The following is a 22,403-nucleotide window of genomic DNA, read 5'->3' as shown; positions in this document are numbered from 1 at the left end:
GTATTCCCACTGAGAAATGGGAAGCCACACATTTGATTTTAGCATGGGTATGTATACATTTACATATTGTTTACACCCTGAGCACTGTGGAACTGTGCTTCTTTCAATGCTGTGAAGGGTATTGGGGGGGGGGGGGGGGGGGCGGGGGAGTGGGACACATTCAGGTCAAGTGTTAGCTGGGTCTTGATTACAGACAACTCAGCAGATAATGAAGTAACCTACCTCTGGTAACTACTGGGAGTCAGAATTCCATTCCCAATCTTCACAGCTCTGCAAAAGGCTGGAAATGGGGCTTCACCTCACCCAGCTGACCTGACCTACCAGTAAAGGCATGTCCCAAGGATAAGATTTAGCTCTTACTGATGGGCTTGGACTGTGTAAATAAGGTCATGCTCTTCAGAGTCATCAGTTTTCAGGGTACTCCTTACAGATTTCCCATGCTCAGGTGCTGGATCAGCCCTGCCTTGCTGTGCACTTAGAGTTTCAGGCAGGTGAGCCAGGACTCTCTGATCTCTGTTCTCTGCCCGAAGGTGCATGACAGCCTTGGTGCTGTGAGCGCTTCCACTGCAGTGTGACAGAGGCTCTGGCTGTCTTTGGAGGGGACTTGAGCAGCAGCAGTACATCCTGGAGGTGATCAGTGGGTCAGGACACAGCTAGTGGACACACAGAGCTCATTGCCTCCAAGGCCTGTCTCAAGTTGGTGCTAGGTCAGTTATAACAGTTGCCATCTAATGGTGTTTTGGTGCTTTATGTGAAAGGAACCGGTTGCCTTCATGACAGCCTTTAGTAGGCAATGTTGTAAATGATTTTAATTTGTGCTCTCAAAGGAAACTTTAGCAGAATGACCAACCATTTAATTAGCTTTCACAAAGAACTATATTCACTCTCCAATGCTTGTATCTGCAATTGAGACACTGCAAATCCTGCATATCAGAAAGTGTTTCTAATTACCCCTAGCCTAGGAAACCTGCCTTCTACATCTCTGGGAAAAACCTGCCTTCTACATCTCTAAGAAAAAATCACATGGATTACTTGTCAAGAGGAGAATAGTGAGTTTGGTACCAGAGAGTTAGACCTACATAACGCTCTGCTGGTAGGATCTCTGTGTTAGGATAGATAAGGAAGTAACATTGATTAATTTTGACTGGTGACAGAAACATAATGAAAGAAAGATGGACTTTAAACATAAAAGCCATAGTGTGCACGAATTAAACGGCAACAACAGCAAAATTACCCTGTGCACTTGAACTGTTTGGCCTTTTCAGTTTGCCTGGTATGAAACTGTTGCTCACTATGCTATTTACTTGTTTAACGCCTGGGTAGTTCCTTAGGAAGCTGGCTATCCACAAATGCTAAGTTTTTTAAATAGTGGCACCTGGATTTATCATGCTAAGAGCTGTGAAAGCTTAGTCATCACATCTCAGTTCTGGCCATGTCTTAGTTTGATCATTAAAACAAAATGGAGGTGACTTTGCTGCCAAAAAAGGGACTTTGAGCGTGGAGTGAACACACATTAGCTCACGGTCCTTGGCCTCACACACACATTGTATTCACTTTAGCTGTCTCAACTTCCCCACCACCCAGCTAGGGCAGAGGACTTTGAATTGCATATGATGAGGTCAACACTTTTCAGTTTCAGGGTCACTCTGGCTGGTGACTCCTCTTAAGAGTCACCAACAGCTTGCCTCATCTCTTTGCCAGCAATAGGCTTTGATTGGGCCAGAGAGTCGTTTTGTGCCCATGTCTCAGCTTGTGCAGATCACTGGCTGCTGTGTCAGGATCACAGAACTGGCTTGTGCAATGGGCTGTGAAACACAGCTGCGAAGCTATGATGTCTTGCCTTGTTTTCTGCCTTCTCTGCTCTGGAACATGGCAAAGGTTAAGTATTTGGGCTTGGGAGCAGACAACGGTCATAGTTAGATTTTGACAGAATGCATCTGCTAGCCCTGCAAAACTTGAGTTTCGCTACCTTCTAGCTGAGTTTTGCTGGGTTACTGGTAAAAGTGAAAGTTCGTCACAACATTGCAACTTCCTAGGATACACAACTCATAGACCAGAAGCTTTCTGGTCTTTTGAAGAAGAGGAGATGACTGCATTACTGCAGGCGTGCCACTACTATCTATCAGATGTGTGTGGGGAGGATAGGAGAGGAAGGATTTATTTGTCTCAGACTAAGGTGAATTATTTCTAGTAAGCTTTGTTGTTCCTTCTTCTATAATATAATTTCTTCAGATTGCTATAGCTCTGTAATTCGCCTCATTGGAGTTTAAAATCTAAGTACATCTGAACTGTACGGAGTTTTTGAAATCTGTTCTAGTCAGTGCAGAACCAGGTCAGTTTTAATTTGACTAGATATGGATAAAAAACTGCTGAGATACAAGAAACTTTTGGGCACAGTCCCCATTTAGCAGAGCAGTCTAAATTCAGGGTGACGTAACACAGTAATTTCATAAACAGATACGTGACAGAAGAGCAGAACTCGCAATGTAAGAGAAACAATTCATAGAAATAGGGCACAAGTGCATGCGTAGATTGTTTGGGTGGAGGGGTTGGTTGCTGGTTGGGTGCTTTCATTTTATAATGACTCACAACCACTGAAGCAGTGAAGGAAAAGTTAGTGGGATTTGAGAGAAATAGGAGAATAGACTTGGTGAAGAGATTTAAGGATAACTCTATATTGCATTTGAAACAGAAGAATGAGGGGATATTGTCTTGGTCTTGGCTAAGCTGTATTTGCCCTGTGAATCAAGGGTTTTAACTTTGAGGTGTTTATCATGCATGATTTTATGAAAATCAGCATCAATTTAGAATATGAAATTCCATTTGTGTAGATGGAAACCTTTACATTTTATTAAAAGAACATAAATTTTTAATACTGTTGCCACTGATTACATTGAATACTGCTCTAGTCATTGTGTGTAGTTGGGTTTGGATAAGAGTATAATATAATCTGCACCTCTGGGAGATAAAAATTACATGCAAGCCCCAGGAACAAATGGTGCAATAAAGAGAATCATCTTTTTTAAAAGAGAACAGGAAAGCATGTATGATTTTGCATGATTGCAAAAAGCTGCTCTTACTGATTGCCTTCTTAAAGTCAATCAGCAAAACTGATCCAGATTGCAGAGCTGTGCCCGCAGTTTACCTGAGTGGAGGATGGTGTTATCTTCAGATACTTGTTACACAGGCGGGGGGCTGAAGCATGGGACTCCTGGGCAATGGGAATATCAGTGTTTCAGAGAAGTTTGTGTTCCAAGTCAATGGGGGAACTACATTTTTTTTTTCTGACAAAGAAAAAATTCCCTCTGCTTTATATTCCCCAAATAAAATAGAAGTGGAGCGGTTTCATTCAGTAGGACCCAGCTTGTCCCTGGGTTGGACTGTAATTTCTGCAGAGGTTTCAGGATAGCTGTTGCTGTCAGACCTACAACTCTTCTCCAGGAAACCTGGGAATGCTGAGAGCCATGGGCTTCCCTGGATCTGGGGCTCAGCCAGAACCTCCCAGGATGTCTGTGCCCCCCATGGGAGGCTGAGCTCTAGCAAGGCTTTCAGTAACAAACTTTTTAAGGCAAGTAGCTTTTGAGAATGCAGTTCAAGTGGTGACTGATATCTTCCATACTTTCTGCTGAACAGATACATCTCAGAGATGTGTCAGAAAGAGCAGGGAAGATGCAGAATTGCTGATGTCCCCATACCATGTGGCGGAGCCTCATGGGTGAGGCAGGGCTGGGGAGGCTTCACTCCCATGCAGGTGGCCAGGCAAGCCAGGAGAAAACCTGGCCATATTCCCTCCGATCTGGCAAAAATTCATCATGACCAGTCTGTGTCTGTGCTTACCTCTGTGTCAGCAAATCTTGATTTGCTGATAAAGCACTGTTTTGCTGGGAAATGATGGATCAGTTTCTTCAGGAGTCTTGTATTAAAATATTGATGTATAAGGTGCTAATGATACTTCTTGTATCAAGAAATGGAAAATCCACGAGCAAACTCTTGGGTTGCCATCCACTTTAAAAAAAAAAAAAAAAAGGTGGCAGTAGTGGTGGTGGTATGACACAGGGGAAAAAGAAAAAAAAGCATATTACTGTAGCCCAAATAAGGACTGTGGGTGAGTATGAGATGCACTCATAATAAGAAAAGCAGATAATGGTGGTCCACAGCCAGCCTTTAACTACTGCAACTTGAGACGGACAATGCTCTGCTGGCTCTCTGGATGTCTGCTTGCTCCAGCATTCAGGGACTGCCCATAGAGTAGCCTAGGATGTGTCCAAGCAGTCTTGTGCCCTTAAAGATGTTTTTTTGAGAGTTCACATTCTATGTTAATCCAAAAGCCTGTTGTCATTCTGCTTTGCTTTTTAAGGATTCATAAGACGGCTTTTTAAGCATTTACTTGCAGCCCTGTATGAGGTGGTGAGTATGTTTGAATTTTGTAGTGCTTTTTGCCATTTGTGGGGCTCAGAAATGATGTTTCCATTTCCCTGATGCTGAGGTGTGTCGGTTGTGGGGTCTGCCATTCTGTGAACCCATGTAATGTAACCTCTGGATAGGCTGAGTCAGTCCCCTGATGTGGTACTGAGACTACATTTTCTGAGCTGTTCTTCTGACAGGCCATCCTCACAGTGGGCAGGGTAAAACTGATAGACAGACTGGAGATGAGGAAGGAATATGGGTCCAGGACAGACTGAAAGTGAATCTGGAAAAGAGGTTTCAATCCACTGCACAGAATAGAGTTTGCTTTCAAGGAGTTATCACTAGTGGCACCTCTAATGTATTACTTGGCCCAAGACGCTGAGCGCATGTGGCACTGTGGTGCATAAATGTCTCCAGAGAATGGTGTTAGTGTAATCCAGGGTTACACGGGTTTAAACATACAGGAATCTAGTCCTAATCCGAGGTAGAACTGGGAGGAGTGTAAAGGCTGGAGATGTCAAGATTATAGAATGTAATGCTCCTTTCTGGTTTTAATCTGGGAAGTAAGAATTAAATTTGCTTAGGTTTAAACGTTTTCCCTAGTTTTTAAAATTGTGTGTTTTTATTTGAATTTTATATGAGTTTAGAAGTGGTATCATGCATAATTCAATACTTTACATGTTTTGATCTGTTTTTTTAAACAGCTCACTGCTCATGCAAATTCGTCCTCTCCTTGAAGTCTGTTATGAGCTCTGTTATGATAATTAACATTTAGATTTTTTTTTTTTATGTCCACAAGCTTCAAATGTACATGTTATTGGATTGAATCTTAGTCATCTGTGCCATAGCAGAACACAATAATTCTGCCAAAGCCAGAGTTGCCAGACTGCAGGAAGGGTGAGAGATCAGGCTTTTTATAGTTCGTAAAGAATAATGTTACACATATTTGAATAGTAGCTATAGAGAGAATTACATTTTCATTATTTTATGTGACGTCAATAATACAAAATAAGGGTTGCCTGCAATTATTCAAAATTTCAGCTGCAGTTCAAAATAATTTTAATGTTCTCAGTACAGATGGAAAATTAGGGCTTCTTGCTGCTGCTTTTGAAGTTAATGGATAATTTGTGATTGACTTTTAATGAGAGTAGGATCCAACCCTTAGTTATTAAATTGTAAGCCCTTTGTTGCCTGGTGACAATCAGATAACCTGCATTTGCCTAGCAGAGTGGTTAATCTTGGTGAAAACAAAGAAGCACACCCCCAAACTCTATAGAATAGGATTAGCTCAGCATATATAGATTGCTGTTAATGTTTTTTCACACAAAAATGGTTATTCACGTTAATAATTTCAGAAAAAGTATTTAGCATCTTCTGAATCCAAAGAACACAAAACTAAGAACATCTTATTCCAGTATTTTCAGTGAAATAAAAAGAGTAAAATGCAAGACTTCTGCATCCCTAAAACAGTAGACAAGTACATCATCTCGAATGAGAGAGGTAGTACTGCAGGGATGCTGTAAACTTTTTACCCTCCAGAGTGCAAGATTCATGAGTGATATAGCTGTGAATTATGTAGAATATCATCCTGCACCTATAAGAACTGCTGATGTCCTTCTTTAGCTTTTTTGTTTTCTTTTGCTGAGGTAGGCTAAGTTCTGCTGCATCTGATACACCTTGAAAAGAGTCATCCAAATAATACCAGAAGAGAACAAATTTGACATGTCTTTTCTTCCTTTCCACTTGTCTAGCACTTGTTCAATGTAATAAATCACTCTAAATATTTTTCACTTCATTAGTGGATTGATTCTTCAGCTGCTTGTAGTCTTGCAGGTCCTTCCTTATATGTTATTAAACAAAACTATGAGCATTTCACTTTTCCCTATTCAATTAGTTCTTTGGCTCCCCATGGTATTTCACAGTCTTGTAAAACTCTTTTCTGCTGCCTCATACTGTTGTCGCTGCTGCGTAAAAGCTAGAGATAAGTTGTTAGGCATTAATCTTTTTGCTTCTGTAATTTGGTTTTCCTTCTGTTCTCTTCACATTACAGAGATGTTTGCTATTCATTTTTAGGAGAAATGGCACAAAGGATATACATGTGGAGAGCTATACAGACATGTAGATAGATGCTGGTACAACAGTCAGCCAAAGGCACCTTGCTGCTTAAGTACCTCCAGCAATCTCTCATACACTTCTGAACAACGTATCTTCACTGATGTGCGGGCTGGCTGGCCTGTGAGGCCTCCCATGCTGGTGCTACATGTACCACCACCAAAATGACTCCTTTTTGTTCCTACAGAAATTGCACATCTCAGAGCCTTTTTGAAGGCAAGTGGATGTTCATTGTGCTATAACTATCGTGTATTTTAGTATAGAAAGTTTTTGTGGCAGACTTTGTGCACATTTCAGTCTTTAAATGCGTAGTAAATCTATGAAGAACTATAGTTCTTGGTAAAGAACTACACAAAGGACTGTGTATCTCTGTACTTTGCTGTCTCTAGAGACTTTTAAAACTGCTTGGTTTTGCTGGGATGAGAGTGAGCACAATAGGTTGAAAAATATGAATTATTTTGTCCAAAGGAATCCGGGTTTTGTAATGATTTTGATCACATCCACAAGTGAGTTCTTGCAGGGACCAGTCTTGAACAAATATTGCCACCTTTTCAGCAATGAAAAATCTCATTCTCTGGGACAGCAATGGTTTTCTTGCTTCAGCTGAATGCTGTTGTTGCAAGTCAACTTGTGATACACCCATGTCAGTCTTTGAAGTTTTATGTGGAAAGAAAGCCTCTGCTTTGGGAAATGATAGAACTGTGGTATGAGGCTTTGCAGGTTTCTCACCTAGTGCATGGCAGGTTTTTATTAGGCTTCAGTTTCATTCCTTGATAGATGCCTGTAATTAACCCTGAAGCTGGTGTGCGTGTGGAGTCCTAGGATATGACTGCATCTGCCTGGACGTGGCACAATCCTCTCACTAGCTATAGTCAGTGGGAAGAGATTTTCCCCTTGCTGGTCCAGGACCTTCCTTTCCTATTTCTGCATGGAGAAGTGGTGATAAACTGAGAGAAAAGCAAAGCTATGGACACTGATGGCTGCTAAGTGAGAGTACAAAACATGGAAATCTCTATTGTTTAAAGGTTTTCCAGCTCCTCATGACAGTCTGGTGAGTCTTTGTGAAATTTGCAAAAGAGAACTTAAGCAGAAAGTTGAAGACTGGGAGCCTAAAATATCATCAAGTAGAAATACGGAAAGATTTATTCTTTATGGCTCTGATACAGGAAAACTTTTGTTCTTAACTTAAAGCATGTAGGACAAATTGTACTTAGGTTTAAATGTTTGGGCTTACTTTTGGCTTTAACCCTATTAACTTATGATGCTGAGAGCCAATCATGCTGCTGCAGGACTCTTTGTATGACAGAGTGAGCCCACACTTTAAAGTTATAGTTTCCAGGTTCTCATTCAGAGTTTAAATATATTATGTAGAATTCCATAAAATCACCAGTGTTTTTTGCATGAGGTATAAAATACAGAAGTAACTTTCATAGAAATGTTATTTTTTGAATAAATATCCTGTAACTTGCAATTTATGAACAGACATGATGAAAAGTTTGAAATATTTGCAGCACACACAAGCAATTTATTGAGTGAAAATTCTTGTTTTATTTTGTAGGCTAGATCAGAAAGCATATATTTCACGAAAGGAAGCAACTGAGCAACTGCACAGCTTAAGTGAGGTGAGTGTAACCAAAAGTTGAAATATGGTGTTACAAATTTTGAATCAAATATTTGTTTTTTGTTAATTCTCAGCTCTTGGAATAATGTAATCACTTGTGAATTGTAGGTTAGCTTTTTAATGAATCATTCTAGTCGTGTTTTTGGAGAAAAGCATAATAATGTGATGCGAGACTACTATAATGTTTTAAAAGTTGGAAGCAAGAGATTTTAAAAATATTTTAAGTGAACTATGCTGCTTTCTATCTGTGATCAGAAAAGAATTAAACATTCAGTATTGACTAGATGAAATGCCATCTTGCAAGAACGTTTGATTTTTTCATCATATTACAGCTTAAATATGTTCAACCACCAATTATGTTTTGTTTAAAAATAAGATCTCAAGGTTGCTACATCTTGTATAAATAAACTATGAACTGTATAATGTAGTCTGAAAGATAGGCTTGTCAGTAGGAGGGGAGAGTTGGAGGGAAGAGAGAAAGCAAGGGAAGTCAGATAACACCTGTGACACTTGAAACGGGAGCTTTTTTCATAGTGATTATGTCAGGAGCACAGCATGAGAGTAGTGCGCAAAGAAACTATCTGTGTGACCATGGATGAGCCTGGGCTAAACTGTCACAGTTAAGGCAATATACGGAAGGCCAAAAACAAGTTGTGCAATTACTGAAAATGTCAAACATTATAAAGCATCTTCCACAAACAAGGGTATCTGCATACTAGCATAGACCAAACTTAATACTTCAAGATAGTACTGCAAACATGCTTGGACTTAAACAAGGAGCAGACAAAATTTTAAGTGTAGACTAAGATGACAGTAAAGGCAGGTGGAGAAAAGGAAGTCTATTCCTGTCAAACCATGGAAAAACAGCTTTGTTTGTGTAATGAGCCACTGAATATCTATGCCTATTAATAGATGCCTGACTTTCATTAGGAGAAAACCACAACTTGTCCTTTTGAAGGAATTCAGACTTAATTTTCTCCTTACGTTTAATTATTTCCTGTGCATTTGTGTCATCGTTGTGCAGCTCACTGTTGAAAATCCTGATAATAACTAGGCACTTTCTGCGACCAATATAAGGGAGTATTCTCAGCACTAGTCAAGCCAATTAAGGTCCTGGGAAAAATTACTAAATAATCATTTCTTCTGAGAAGCTCCATTGCAAACGTCACCAGAATTTCCAGAACCAAAATTGGTGAATCATAAAAAATCCTGAGGTCAAAGGCACCCACAAGGGTCTTTGAGTCCAACTCCTGGCTACACACAAGATTTAAATTACAAGATTTAAAATTCTTGCAAAGGATTCCTTAAAGGCTAAGATAAAATATTAGAATAAAAACAGTGTGAGATATTAAAACAGATAAATAGATCAGAAATTAAAATAAAATGCAAATCATTTACAGGGAGTGAGCAAGAGCTACATTCTGGTGCTAACTTTCTTTTGCAAAATCTTAGATTGTAGTATATCTCAGGTCTCCTTCAAACCCAAATGGAAATGTGCCATTAGAAAACAAGTTCCCTTCTTGCATCAGAGAAATTGTTGTCTCTCCTCACTGGTCACCTGTGACATTATACAAACCCAGGGCATATATTGTTCTATCTTAGAGTTGCTTGTTTGTTCCTCGTAAGGGAAATTTTGAATTGGAAATGTCAGTTGCCTCAAGACACAAGTATTGCCCTAGCAGATACCACAGATTTATTTATATTCATATAAAATACACCTATCTTATTTTAACCTCAACTCTCAGATTAAAAGGCAAGGGAGATGCTTTTATATGTCACTGCTCTAGCTCTGCTTTTAATTTCCTTACAGTGAGGAAATTGAACGGGCTGATATTTGTTCAGTTTCCTTTCTGTATGAATCACTTCAAAGGCCATTAAATTCTGAAAGCTTGGATTATTCTCCTTCTCTGCCCCAGCTGATTTCATAGATCCAGTAAATCTGTCAGTAAACTGCATATAGTGGAATAGCTGCCTTCCTGTCCCAGGGTGGGCAGGAGCAGGCCCAGGGGCAGGGTGCAGCCATCCTGAATATTCAGAAACACAGTGTGGGGAAAGGCAGCTTCAATTTACACAGACTGCACCAAGCCCAGGCTTTTCTGACACTGGGCAGGGTTTATGGGAAGAGGCAGACCCATTCCCTTTCCCTCTTTCCTCAGTTCCTAAATTTACAAGGTCTTACATTTCCACAGGAATCAGATGAAACAGGGAACAAAATTATTTCTAACAGCAATGGCTCTCTTTTGGCCATTGGTAGCTATGTGCTTTCTCTGGGGATTTGCTGTGAGCACTGATTAATTAGCAGGCTTAATGGTACCATAGCCCTTACTGCAACAAGGGAAATATTGTTGGGCTGTGAGGCTCCATTCGGTACGTTGTTTTCTCTTGGGATGCAGCTCCCTGGTCATGCTGACTGACACAGCGCATAGGGCTGATGTTACAGGGCCCCATGCAGGAGACCTTCAGCTGGAGAGGCAGGTACTGATAGCACCAATTAAAAAATTAAATAAATTATATATATATATATATATATATAAATCTATTTCAGGGGTCTTACATTCATTGCCAGAGAATTTTGGTGATAAACAGGGCACATTTGTTCGTTCAGCGTCACATTCTCCAGAGTGATATAGCAGTGTGAGTATAGGTGCGTGGTATTTATCTTTAGATATAAGAAGTTATCTGTCATCTCAATAATTCCTTGCCCTAAGGCCTCAACCTTTGATTTTTAATAATCATTTGCTGGAAAGAGAGATGGTCAGTGGGTACAGTCTACAAACTTGCTGGTTTGTAAAGATGGTTTCTTTACTACAGGCGGAGCTTCCTCAGCAAATGACGATCCTTTTGTATTGTTCTTTCTCCAGCAGACAAGAGTACAATACTTTAATGACTGTGTTTTCTTAAAGTGGTAGCAGGAATTACAAATAGGAATTAAATACCACACTGCATCTCTTTCTGTTTTCCTTGGACTTCTTGTAAATGTCTATATTTTTCCATTATCTTTGATCTGCAGTAATGCAGGATTTTGTTTCTTCTTCCTCTAGCGGAATTGGTATAGCTCAAGTTCTTTGAATTGTCAATTACTTTAAGAGGACAGCGAATATAAGAAACCCTTTCCCAAGACAATTATAATTTTTTCTTTTTCAAATTTGCAAAATACTGTTCTTAAGAGGTGACAATATTGGTTTTCTTTCCAATAAACTTAAGGATCCATTTTAAATATTAATATGTCCTTTCATTTCTATTAGCACGAATCAGGAATTATTGCATAGCACTAGTGTTAGGCACCAGAATAAAGTTGGAATGAGCATCAAGTCTGAAGTATTTGAGATGAGGTTGTCAGCTGCTATAATATGCCATAGCTTAAATTTCTTCAGTGATACTGGTTTTCCATGGAAGAATTTACCTAAAATTATGACGGTACCTGCCGTGACCTAACATTTCCCTCTCTCTTTATGTATTGTAGCTGTTTGTATTTGCTTCTAACTTGTTCTGCAGATCCCAGACTGGCAGGATCCACCTGGCTGCTCGGCCTTTGCCGGTACTTCAGACAGCCCCTCAGAGAGGGGGAGGGCAGGCAGCAGGGTCATCCCTACCCTTTTGTAGGACCCTCCTGTTGCTTGTGAGCTGATGACCCTAGGCAGATTTCTGCTTGGCCGCTGCTTAAAACTGTCTGTACATGGACAGGTGGTGGCTTTTCCTGTATGGTGTGCTGTGGCTGCAGTATAGTACTCAACTGTGTTTTTTAGGAGTAAGATGAGGTTGATGGCATACTCCAGATTCATTTCCCTGGTAACATCAAAGCTTCTTACTCTTTTTGTCCCTACATAAAATCTCTGTCAAGGGCATATTCAGGAAATTATAGAAGGTATTTCTATCATTATTATATGGTGTTTTTTTCAGTATTTGGCAGGGGCTGGAAATTTGCCATCCACCCACCTTCCAAAGATGGGTGAAAAAACATCATATAAAACTCAGTATAAACCAGCTAGTGAATTAGACCACAGGCATTGCTGAAATAGTGTTTAACAATATAGTCTGTGTGAATGCTTTTATACTGAGCTTGCCATAAATATTAATGTATCATAAGAAATAGTGATGCAAAATATGTTTTCTTGACTTGGGAATTTTTTTCTCAAATGCTGAAGTCCATGAAGGTTACATGTTTTTGTCAGTTATTTGTTTATGTTCTCCTTACTGGGAGACGTAGAGACTGGGAGACTTAGAGACTCCCTTGCAAACTTTGGAAGGGTGCTTGCTAAAGGTCCATGCGATAAGGTCAATGCTGGGATCAGAATTCTCACTAGTGTGTAAATTGTATAGTTACTGTAAAACACTGCCCATCTGCTGTGGTAACTCCACAGCCACACTGGGTCTAGGTGGGGTGAGAGGTTGTAGAAAATGAGGCCCGATGGATCATGAAAACTCTTCAAGAACCAGTGCCATGGGTGCCCATTCAAGCCAGCATACCTAGTTTCACAGGAAAAAATCACTTTTTGCTTTTTCAAAACTTCCCTATTTTGAGGTATCTCCTTGAAAGAGCTACTTTCCAATCCCTTTTCACTGCCTGAATTCTATAAAAGGATCAAGGCTGAAAGTCTTCTCTTCTGTTTTCGTTCAAATTCATTTACCTTCTTTAAGAAAAAAAAAAAAGGCAAAAAAAAAAAAAAAAAGGGCTGGCATTCTCGGGCTTATAAAATGGCTGTATTACAATTAAAGTAATGCACAAATATATTAAACTACTTACTAAATAGGTGATATATTCTTACACAAGGGAAATTATTCCAATAAAGAAATTAATTATTTCTTTAAATGAATCAATAAATTGGGTTCAGAACTTTGATGCAGTAGGGAAAAAGGAGCATTTTAGGGTATGAACTTAAGGAATATTTTTTTATGTTATGAGTCAGATTTTTTTTTTCAGAAAATGCTCTTTACAAATATGTACCATTTGAGTGATTTAACATTTTATGTATATTCTGAATGTGCCAGCTGTGTGATTATTAAGACAGCCTTGTGTGTTTTTGTTTTAAGCTGCAAGCTGTATTTCCCTTGAGAAAGGGGAGCTGAATGCACGGGATATCAATAGTGAGTCATTTCGTCCAGTTGGATGGTGATTAGGGCTTTCACAGCATTTACATCACAGCAAGATGCTTGTGTCAGATTGTACAGCTGAATATCGCATGCAGCATTAAAGATTAAAATGAGAAATGGACCAAGCAGGACACAGTAGCTGGAAGTGATGTTATAGATAATGGGTCTCATTCCCATTGATTTGTCTGTAGCAAGTGACAATGATCTGTTAATTTTGCCTTTGCAGCAGATTGGAAATGATCTTTTTGCCCTGTAGAAGCAGCAGCCGCCTACATAAAAGCAATGTCTACATAAAGAAGTATCTCTAAAAAAGCCAATCAAAAAAAATCTCTTCCAAGAATCCCATGAGGGAGTGTATTCTCAGTAACTCTTTGTTCACTGCTGTGTACTGCACAATAGGCTGGAGAGGGATACCTTTTTTTTTTTTTTTTATGAATGGTGAATGGGGAGGGACATAATATCATCAGATCGTGATGTCAGCCCAATGAATGAAATACTTGCTTAGTGTATTGCCTCAAGACCAAGAAAAGGGACACCATCTCAATTTGCCTTCCTAGAATAAATTGTCTTTTGCTGACGATGTCATCTTTCCCACGTGTCACGAATAATCCATTTAAATTGGGACTTAAATAACCAGAAGTGAGGAAACTCGTGGAATAGTGCGTGTTTGTTCTCTTGCACATCCTCTCAGAGCTGCTAGTGGAACACCCCTTTGCAGGCGCTTCTGATGGGCTCAGTGAGTTGAAGAGCTATCTCTGTATTTTGTTATTCTCTATCTAGCCCAATGTTCTGCTTTTGTCTGCAGAATTCTTTGTTGAAGCTACAAGCCCTCGAAACCGATCTGTGCTCTGCATTTCTGCCAACCCAGGAGGAAACTCCTCAGCTGCCGGCACCCAAGGATCCAACCCCTTCATCAGTCCAAACCAGTGTGCATCTTGATGGGGCCAGTTGTGGAGGTAAGGGATCGTGTCATGATGTGCTCTCATTTGCAATTATAAGAAAGCCTTGTGACTTGCAGTTCAATCTCAGATTTGCAGTCCTCCGGGAAACAGTGCAGAGCTAATGCAAAGCACCATTTCCTGATGCAAATGCTATGTAATGCAAAAAGGGATGATACCTGTTAAAAGAGCAGAAATGAATGTCTGTAGTCCTCTGTTTTTCTGCAAAGGAGTGGTACTTTTCAGACAGATTTTAGGAATCCTGATTCCTTTATTTTCAGTTTAAGTCTGTAATTTGTTCAAGTAAATTTATGCTCTTTATTTCCTATGTCTGTATTGTGTGAGATCATCTGCCATATCGTGTAATTCTATTTTTGTCATTCTTTTGTCAGACCAATATCACTTCATTTCTGCTATTATTGATTTTAGTTTAATGCATCAGCAGAGAGATAGTGAAGGTGAGTTTTTACAGCATGTGGATTTTAATCATTCATGAGGCTTTATTTAAAATTACCAATGTGGGCAAATTGTGGTGTGTTATCTTTCCCTTTTTCCTCAATATGGAAATCAGTCCTTGCAAATAAATAGCCCTAAGGCTCCGCGCTATTTTTGTCAATTCATAGCTTGTAGTCATTGGGCTGGCAGAGTCGTGATGCTCAGTAGAAGAGGAATCACTGTTCGTGAAAAATAGGTCAAAGGCAATATGACTAATACATCTCATAGACAAGTGACATGAATACACAAATACCTAAATTGTTGACCACATATGGTCAAAATTAAGGCAGATAGGTAAATAATCCCTTTGCAATTGACATTTAATGTCTGAATAAATGCTAGATTCAGAACTTATTTCAGAAACTGTTTGCTTATAATTTTCAGCAAGAAATAGCAGCAAGTTATGTACCTAAAAAGATCACAAATTATAGTATTCTACTTAAGATGTTCTACAGTTTGAGGTTTGCGTTGGGCAATAAAGAGAAATGGTACGTAGAATCCAAATTATTATAAGACAGAAGGAATGTAAAGAATACTCATTTCTTTAGCTTAAAAAATGGGTGGTTTTGCACAGTGAGGCAAATACCTTAATGGCTCTCGGATACAGGTATTTAATTTTGCAACAGTGCTATTCCTTGATGTGGATCTGAGGCAGAGACAAATCTGTATGTATGTATGTATGTGCAAAAATCCACATTTTGCAGCTTATCCAAAACCTGCACTGACTTTTTCCTTTATGACAGGGTGAGTTTTATTTCCTTTTCCTGTCATTTACTGAACTATTTTGTTCTGTTAGTTTCGTAATATATTGCTAGGATGAATTGCTAGGCTTCCTTTGATTATTTTGATTATTTTTTCTCTTTTGATTTGATTCTGTTTTAATTTAAAGTGTTCGTGAACCCCTACTTTCTATCTCTTATGTGCCTATCTCCCTCTACACATGCGAATATTGGATGATGTAGCATTTCTCTCTTGTAGTTCAGAGCATGCTCTGTAACTCTGGCAGTTCAAACTTGTGCTTTAGATAAAGCTTACTTATTTAATAGATTTCAATGGATTCTCCTTTGTGGTAACACCTGTTTTGTGGTTAGTTTGCTTGTTTTTAATGACTTTCTATTTTTTATAGATGGAGCTAGTTTTAATTCTGTCTCTTAAATTACTAATGAAATCTTCTGAAAGATGCAGTTTAGGTACAGTTGCCACGTGGGACTGTTTGTTATTTTGGGTTGAACTTGGACAGAAGTCCAGAGATTTGCATCAGGCTAGAAACAAACTTTCTAGAGGATGTGCCATATACACTATGTCCCTAGTCATTAGCCTTTGCTTAGTGAATCAGGCAATAGAAAAAAAAACTATTTACAATGTACAGATGTGTTATTTTAAATATAAATATGACTGTGTAGTGCATTTCCTTTCTGTTGTTTCATGTCCCAGACAACAAAAAATTCAAAAAACATATGAATTTATAAGTGTGGTGAATGAAGCCAGAACAGTTTAGTAAAATGACAAGCTATTTCAAGACACAAATTTTAAGTGATTAACAGTAACTCTTGCTGAGAAATATCAGCAATTTCCAGTTTACTTTTGGATATGGAAAAAACTTGAATTAGAGCTGGCAGAATAAGACTATACAGAATTGCAAGGGGGGTTATTAAGCAAGGTTTTTTTAAAGGGAAAAAAGAAAAACAGATTATAAATTAGAGTTTTGCATTCAATGCATCTGTGGTATAGTATGGTCGGGACTAAGACAGTTCTTGGGTCCATACCAAAGTGGTATAGTTGCATTAGTTTGCAAACATTAGTGGAGCAATGCTGTCAGGAGGACCTGGTGCCAAGGAAGAGGAAGGACCCTGGCCTTTGGGAAATCTACCTGGCAGGAAGGTTGTCTCCTTTTCATCTTGCTAGCTGGATGAAAGGACCTCCTCAAATGTTGGGCAGCTCTGTTTCATTTTACACTGGGGTTGCTCCAGCCACTACTCGTCCTTTGGATTTACCTTGCGGAAGTGTTCAGTTTTGAGGGTGTCCTGTTTTGTAATTTCTGAGACTGGGTTTGGCCTACTAAAATGGCCTGGTTGTAAATGTGCAAAGGGGCAAATGTCTGTGACTGTATGGCTTATCAGTAATACAGACTGCCTCCTGTAAAAGGAGAATTCATCAGTCCACTGGAAATCAGAGTTCAAACGCTGGAAAATTTTCTCCTGCCCCTATCATATACAGACCGGCTGATTTTTTTAACATCATTTTCCTTTCACAATATGGAGACAGCTACTTAATATGACTATAAAATAGTGTCTTCATTTTATTAAGAGCGCATAAGAAATAAATAGTGAAACTATTCTTAGCCAACATACTTCACAGTGATTATATGTTTATGGAAGTTCGAAGATGGTGAAATAAATAAAAAAGCCTGTTCCTTCTCATTGACAGTATTATTTTTCAGAAGTAAAAATATAAGAATAAATATTTTTTTTTAGTCTTAAAGACTAGGGGAAGATTAATTGCCAGAAAGTAACAACACTCTTGTTTGCAGAACAGCTTTTATTCTAGTCTTTATCACTGTATGTTGTCTGTGTAAATAATTTCCTTTGATGACTGGTACAATATTGTACCCTTGCCTTCTCCCAGATGCCTTTCTGGATCTATCTTTGGAAGGACTTGAATCTCATACTCTGTTTAGAACTTTTGGGAGTTGCTCTCATATCTTGGAGAGGTGAATCTGACCTACAGATCAGGAAGTACCTAGAGGAAAGATGCTAGGTTAGAATTAATGATCAGCTACATAGTCTTATTGTGAAAATGCTTAAAATAATTATAATTAATTATAATCAATGGTGCTGTTAAAGTAAATGAACACAGAGGTACAAAAGTCACACATAACTTTTGCATGACTTAAGCTAAACTGTGATTATACAAGATACAGCTGGACTTTTGTTGTTGGCAAAGCAAAAACTGTTGGATACTGCCTGATAAAATAATATTTTAGGCCATTCTAACTATTATTTTTGAAATCAATAGTTGGTTTCTATGAAGGGTGCCATTTAGAGCCAGTTTGTCCCCAGTGTTCTGGTGCAGCAATAAGGACTTACAGCTTTAGAGTCTATTGGGAAGAGGTCAGAAGAGATATATTAAAAAAAAAATCCATTAAAATCCTAAAGAAAATAACTGCTCACTGCGGGATTGTCTTGTCCTATGCAAAAAGGTGAAAATGCAAAGCAAGTGAAGATGAAAGAACTTTTTTAGACTTGCCTGCTCTTCTGGGAGTAGATCCACATACAGTTGTTTTTCTGTGTACTTTTAAACCTTTATTTAATAAAAAGATTCTGTGAAATGTATTAAAGTGCATGCTATATTACGAACATAATACTGACTAGAAATAGCATGCATGCTGCCTGGAAATATAAAATAATTGATATGAATTCAAAGGCTGTATGTATATATGGTTTTAAAGGAAAAAATAATGTAGCTGATGTAAAATGTTTTGTACTATGGAAACTGACATAGAGGAATCTGAGAAGGAGCACTTTCTTTGCTTTAACATATACTTTTTGGTCTCATGGGGAGAGCTTTTTATGAGGATACGGAGTTTCTCCATAGAAGTATAATCTGTTTTCAAGCAGAATTATCTGATAGTGAAAATATCAACTAGGTTAGATTATCTTCACACATTTTACCCACTGAGGGGTGAGGAAGAAGATTCAGTGGTCCTCCCTATTAGTATACCCAGGAACAGCCAAGGGAAGATGAACAATTGGTCTTCCATGGAGGTAGGCTCTGTAATGTGCCCATCAGTTTCCTTGTTAGCCATGAGTAGAATCAGTGTGATAAGGTTCACCAGTTCCTACTTTTTCAGACCAGAATAAATTATTTTGATTTCTAGCTTGACCATTTCTATAAAACAAATCTTACCTTTTGAAGCACCTGAGGTGAGGTTTCCATTTATAGTCAAAGACAGTATTAACGTAGTATTGTTACTGTGACTCCTCCAAGTAGCAGTCACTGTACATTACCTTGAATAACTGCTGTGAATGTTATTTTTTGTTATTGCTGTTTCATATCCAGTGTTCTTCAGACCCATATGTATGTTATTGGCAAAACTTAATGAAATTCTCCAGGATACTGCAAGCAACACTAGGGATTCTTAGCATCAGGAAATACTGTATTTCTGTTCTGGTTTTCTCTTGACCAAGGGACAAAATGCTAAATTACAAAATTAAGCTTGTTTTGTATATTTATCTTCTGCTTCAGGAATGTAGCTTTCAAAAGCAAAGAGATTTATAAAAAAATAATGCTTCTTTTCTGGGAAACTCTTCATCTTTATATTATACTCCATAGTTTACAAACACAGCCACCTACCTTCTCTTCTGGAATTTAAAGATACTGTATGTCAAGTCAGTAACTGTCCTTTCTATTTTCTCATCCTCAGTATTATGTTCAACCTGCATGTGGTACTTTGTTCAACTATTTGCTATGTTTACTTTGACTACTTAAGTCTTTTAATACTTCTGTATGTATAGATTTGTATTTATGTGAGTAACTAAATATCTTGTGAATGACCTTCAATCCATATTGTTTTATGTGTTTTTTTTTGTTGTTGTTTGTTTGTTTTACTAGAGCCTTTACCAGCCCAGAGAGACTGGCAGAATGACATGGACAGCAGCCCACAAGAACATCACTCCGTAGGGACCAGTCGACTGCTGTATCACATTACTGATGGAGACAATCCTCTTTTGTCACCACGCTGCTCTATCTTTAGCCAAAGCCAGAGATTTAATCTAGACACAGAGTCTGCCCCTTCTCCACCAAGTGCTCAACCTTTCATGACGTAAGAAAATATATTTTAATTCTTACATATTTTAAGTACAGTGCGTGATCTCTGACTCTTCAAATTTCTCAGTTACTTCTATGTCATAAATAAGAAACTTTCATATTATAGTGTATTTCAACATGGCTAATTTGCAATACTGGAAGTGAGATCTAGCATTTTCAGTAATAACACAGTACAATATTGTTCGAAGACTTTGTTAATTACAGTTAGCAATGACAGTTTTAAAGGTTATTTAGTAGTTAGTCTCATAAGTGAACTTAAGGTAGAGGGAATTATCAAGGTACTAAATAATAAAAAATTAATCTGTAATTAAACTATAGCTTGTGTCATTCACTAGGTATGAGGGGAGTCACAGAATATATGAACAGTCCATATCAGAAACCAGGGTATGAGTTTCAGTCAGTGTTGTGGTTTAACCCGGCCGGCAGCTAAACACCACACAGCCATTCGCTCACCCTCCCCCCTCCCTCTCTGGGGTGGGGGAGAGAAATGGGAAAGTGAAGCCTGTGAGTTGAGATAAAGACAGTTTATTAAGACAGGAAAATAATAATAACAATAATAATAATAATAGTATTAATAATAATAATGTGTATGAAACAAGTGATGCACGATGCAATTGCTCACCACCCGTTGACCGATGCCCAGCCTATCCCCGAGCAGCCGGCCCCCACCCCGGCCAGCCACCCCTATATATTGTTCAGCATGACGTCAGATGGTATGGAATACCCCTTTGGCCAGTTTGGGTCAGCTGTCCTGGGTCTGTCCCCTCCCAGCTCCTGCTGCACCCCCAGCCTGCTCGCTGGCAGGACAGAGCGAGAAGCCGAAAAGTCCTTGGCTTGGTGTAAGCACTGCTCTGCAACAATTAAAACATCAGCCTGTTATCAGCGCTCTTCTCATCCTAATCCAAAACATAGCACCCCACCAGCTACTAGGAGGAAAATTAACTCTGTCCTAACTGGAACCAGGACAGTCAGGAACCACACTTTCATAAAAGCTTATATACATAACTCAGTCAACTGTGTATAAATAATAATCAGATCTATTGACTTGTGATTATAAAAAATCAGAAACTAAACTGCTTTCAAAATGCTTATTCCCAGTAATAAACTCCCTGGGTTTACTTTTACAAATCATGTTATTGTACCTGGAAGATTTGTGAAGTAAGATGCTGCTGTTAAATGGAAATACTGGATCAGCTTGTGACCTACTAAATTAAACTTGAAAAATATTCAAAAATCCCACAATTAATTAAGAGAGAGAGAGAGAGAGAGAGAGAAGGATAGTAAACCCGTTACTACATCCTAGGGGTAACCTCAAGCAAAAACAATTATTTTATGCTTACATTGTAAAACTAAAACTAAACCTGTGAAAGAATCTACCTGCAAATTCCAAAGTGCTAAGAAAGTGTTAAGTATGCCTGAAAAAGGGCACAGTCCGTTTTAGCCAGTTCTTTTATCAAGCTGCTATGTATTCGGCTTTTTCAGACCAAGAAGTTCTTCTAGATGTAACTGTGAAGAGTGCAAAGAACCACAAACAATAGCACAACTTACCAAGCATCTTCAGAGTCTCAAGAGAAAAATCAGAAAGTATGAAGAAAATTTTGAGCAAGAGAAAAAATACCTGGTAAGATAATCATTGAAAAGATAAAGGGAAATACTGCAAAAGGCAGGCAGGAATCCCAGTGTATTTAAAATTATGCAAAACAAATTATGAAATTGGAAAATAATTAGTGAGGGAATGTATTTCATCATCTTTCAGTATATTCAGTAGTGCAGAGACTAATTTGCATTTCCTTTGGATTATCTTTGTTAGAAAATGTGCATCTTCTAGCTGTGTGAGAAGTGCAAATCAGTTAAACATAGCTGATAGGCTTGTGAACCAAAAGGGTTCAAAAGATGAAAAGCTACTTATTTACTTTGTGGATGAAGTTATTTGCTTGGAAACTTTTGTTCTGCCATGCAGATTCCTTCTTTCAGGCAGATTCCTTCTTTCAGGCAGATTCCTTCTTTCAGGCATATTCCTTCTTTCAGGCAGATTCCTTCTTTCAGGCAGATTCCTGTAAACCTCCAAAGCATAATATCCAATAGAAGTTGTAAGTTGATGTAAGAAATAAGAGAAATAGGAATTGTGAGGTGTTACTGGTGGGGGAGGTTTGAGGCTCTATGCAATGTATTGAAGATCATTGGTCATTATCAAGCTAGTTCTGTGTAATGTGAATTGTGTCATATAAACATATAAAATATCCATGATGCTAAGATGTGTACAGTATGAAACAGGAAAATTTGTGATATGTTATAACCATGTTAAAATGAAAATGGAGCAAATTGTATTATTACCTTGTGATCTCATTAATGCCTGCAAATCTAAACATACATCTGTGAATTGTACTGCCCTGTGGTCATCATATACTCCTAGGAGTAAACTTTCATATTGAAATAGTCATCACAATGTGGAAGAAATTATTTCAGAGGCTTTATTTTGCAAAACTTCTTTGCCGTTTAAAATATCTGAGTTTTGAAATTCCAGTGTAAATTGATTTTAATCTGGAAGCATTCTAAATGCAAAGAAAGAACTGATATACAAACCTTTTGTTGTTGCTTGCTTTTGAAATCACTCAGTTGCTTTTTTTTTTTTTTTCCATTTAATTAGTTAAGCAGTTCAGTTGAAATGTTTAAAGTGTTGTTTCCCAGAAGAATCCCTGTTGTAAAGCAGTTAAGGCTTATCCCTGCAAGGGATGGAGTGCTTCAGTTAACATCCTGCACATCACTTAGGAACCTGACCAACATTAGGTATTTGACCAGTCCTTTTGAAGTCACTTAGGTTACTTATCCAATTAGTCAATGAAATGTTTTTTTTTGGAATCAGAGCCAAAATACTCAGACCCTTGTAGTGCTGTGCCACAATGAGGAGAGAT

At 38.4% G+C, this 22,403-nt stretch overlaps 1 protein-coding gene across 24 annotated transcripts in view; it reads left to right on the top strand.

Annotated features, from left to right (window-relative positions):
• FAM13C (family with sequence similarity 13 member C) overlaps window positions 1-22,403 on the top strand; it is a 137,257-nt gene that overhangs the window by 95,272 nt on the left and 19,582 nt on the right. For 19 of the 24 annotated variants that reach the window (XM_080598570.1, XM_080598568.1, XM_080598569.1 and 16 more), the window contains 5 exons: window positions 8,078-8,141; window positions 14,037-14,187; window positions 14,562-14,627; window positions 19,276-19,486; window positions 20,974-21,112. In XM_080598570.1, coding sequence (XP_080454696.1) covers window positions 8,078-8,141; window positions 14,037-14,187; window positions 14,562-14,627; window positions 19,276-19,486; window positions 20,974-21,112 — 631 coding nt within the window. The remainder of the gene's footprint in view (window positions 1-8,077; window positions 8,142-14,036; window positions 14,188-14,561; window positions 14,628-19,275; window positions 19,487-20,973; window positions 21,113-22,403) is intronic. The other 5 variants (XM_080598564.1, XM_080598563.1, XM_080598559.1 and 2 more) reach the window with 1 other exon arrangement.

This window comes from Anser brachyrhynchus (assembly GCF_964034855.1).
Source record: "Anser brachyrhynchus genome assembly, chromosome: 6".
Lineage (NCBI taxonomy): Eukaryota > Metazoa > Chordata > Aves > Anseriformes > Anatidae > Anser > Anser brachyrhynchus.
The sequence above is the reverse complement of the archived record's forward strand: the minus strand, read 5'-3'. Positions and strand labels throughout refer to the sequence as shown.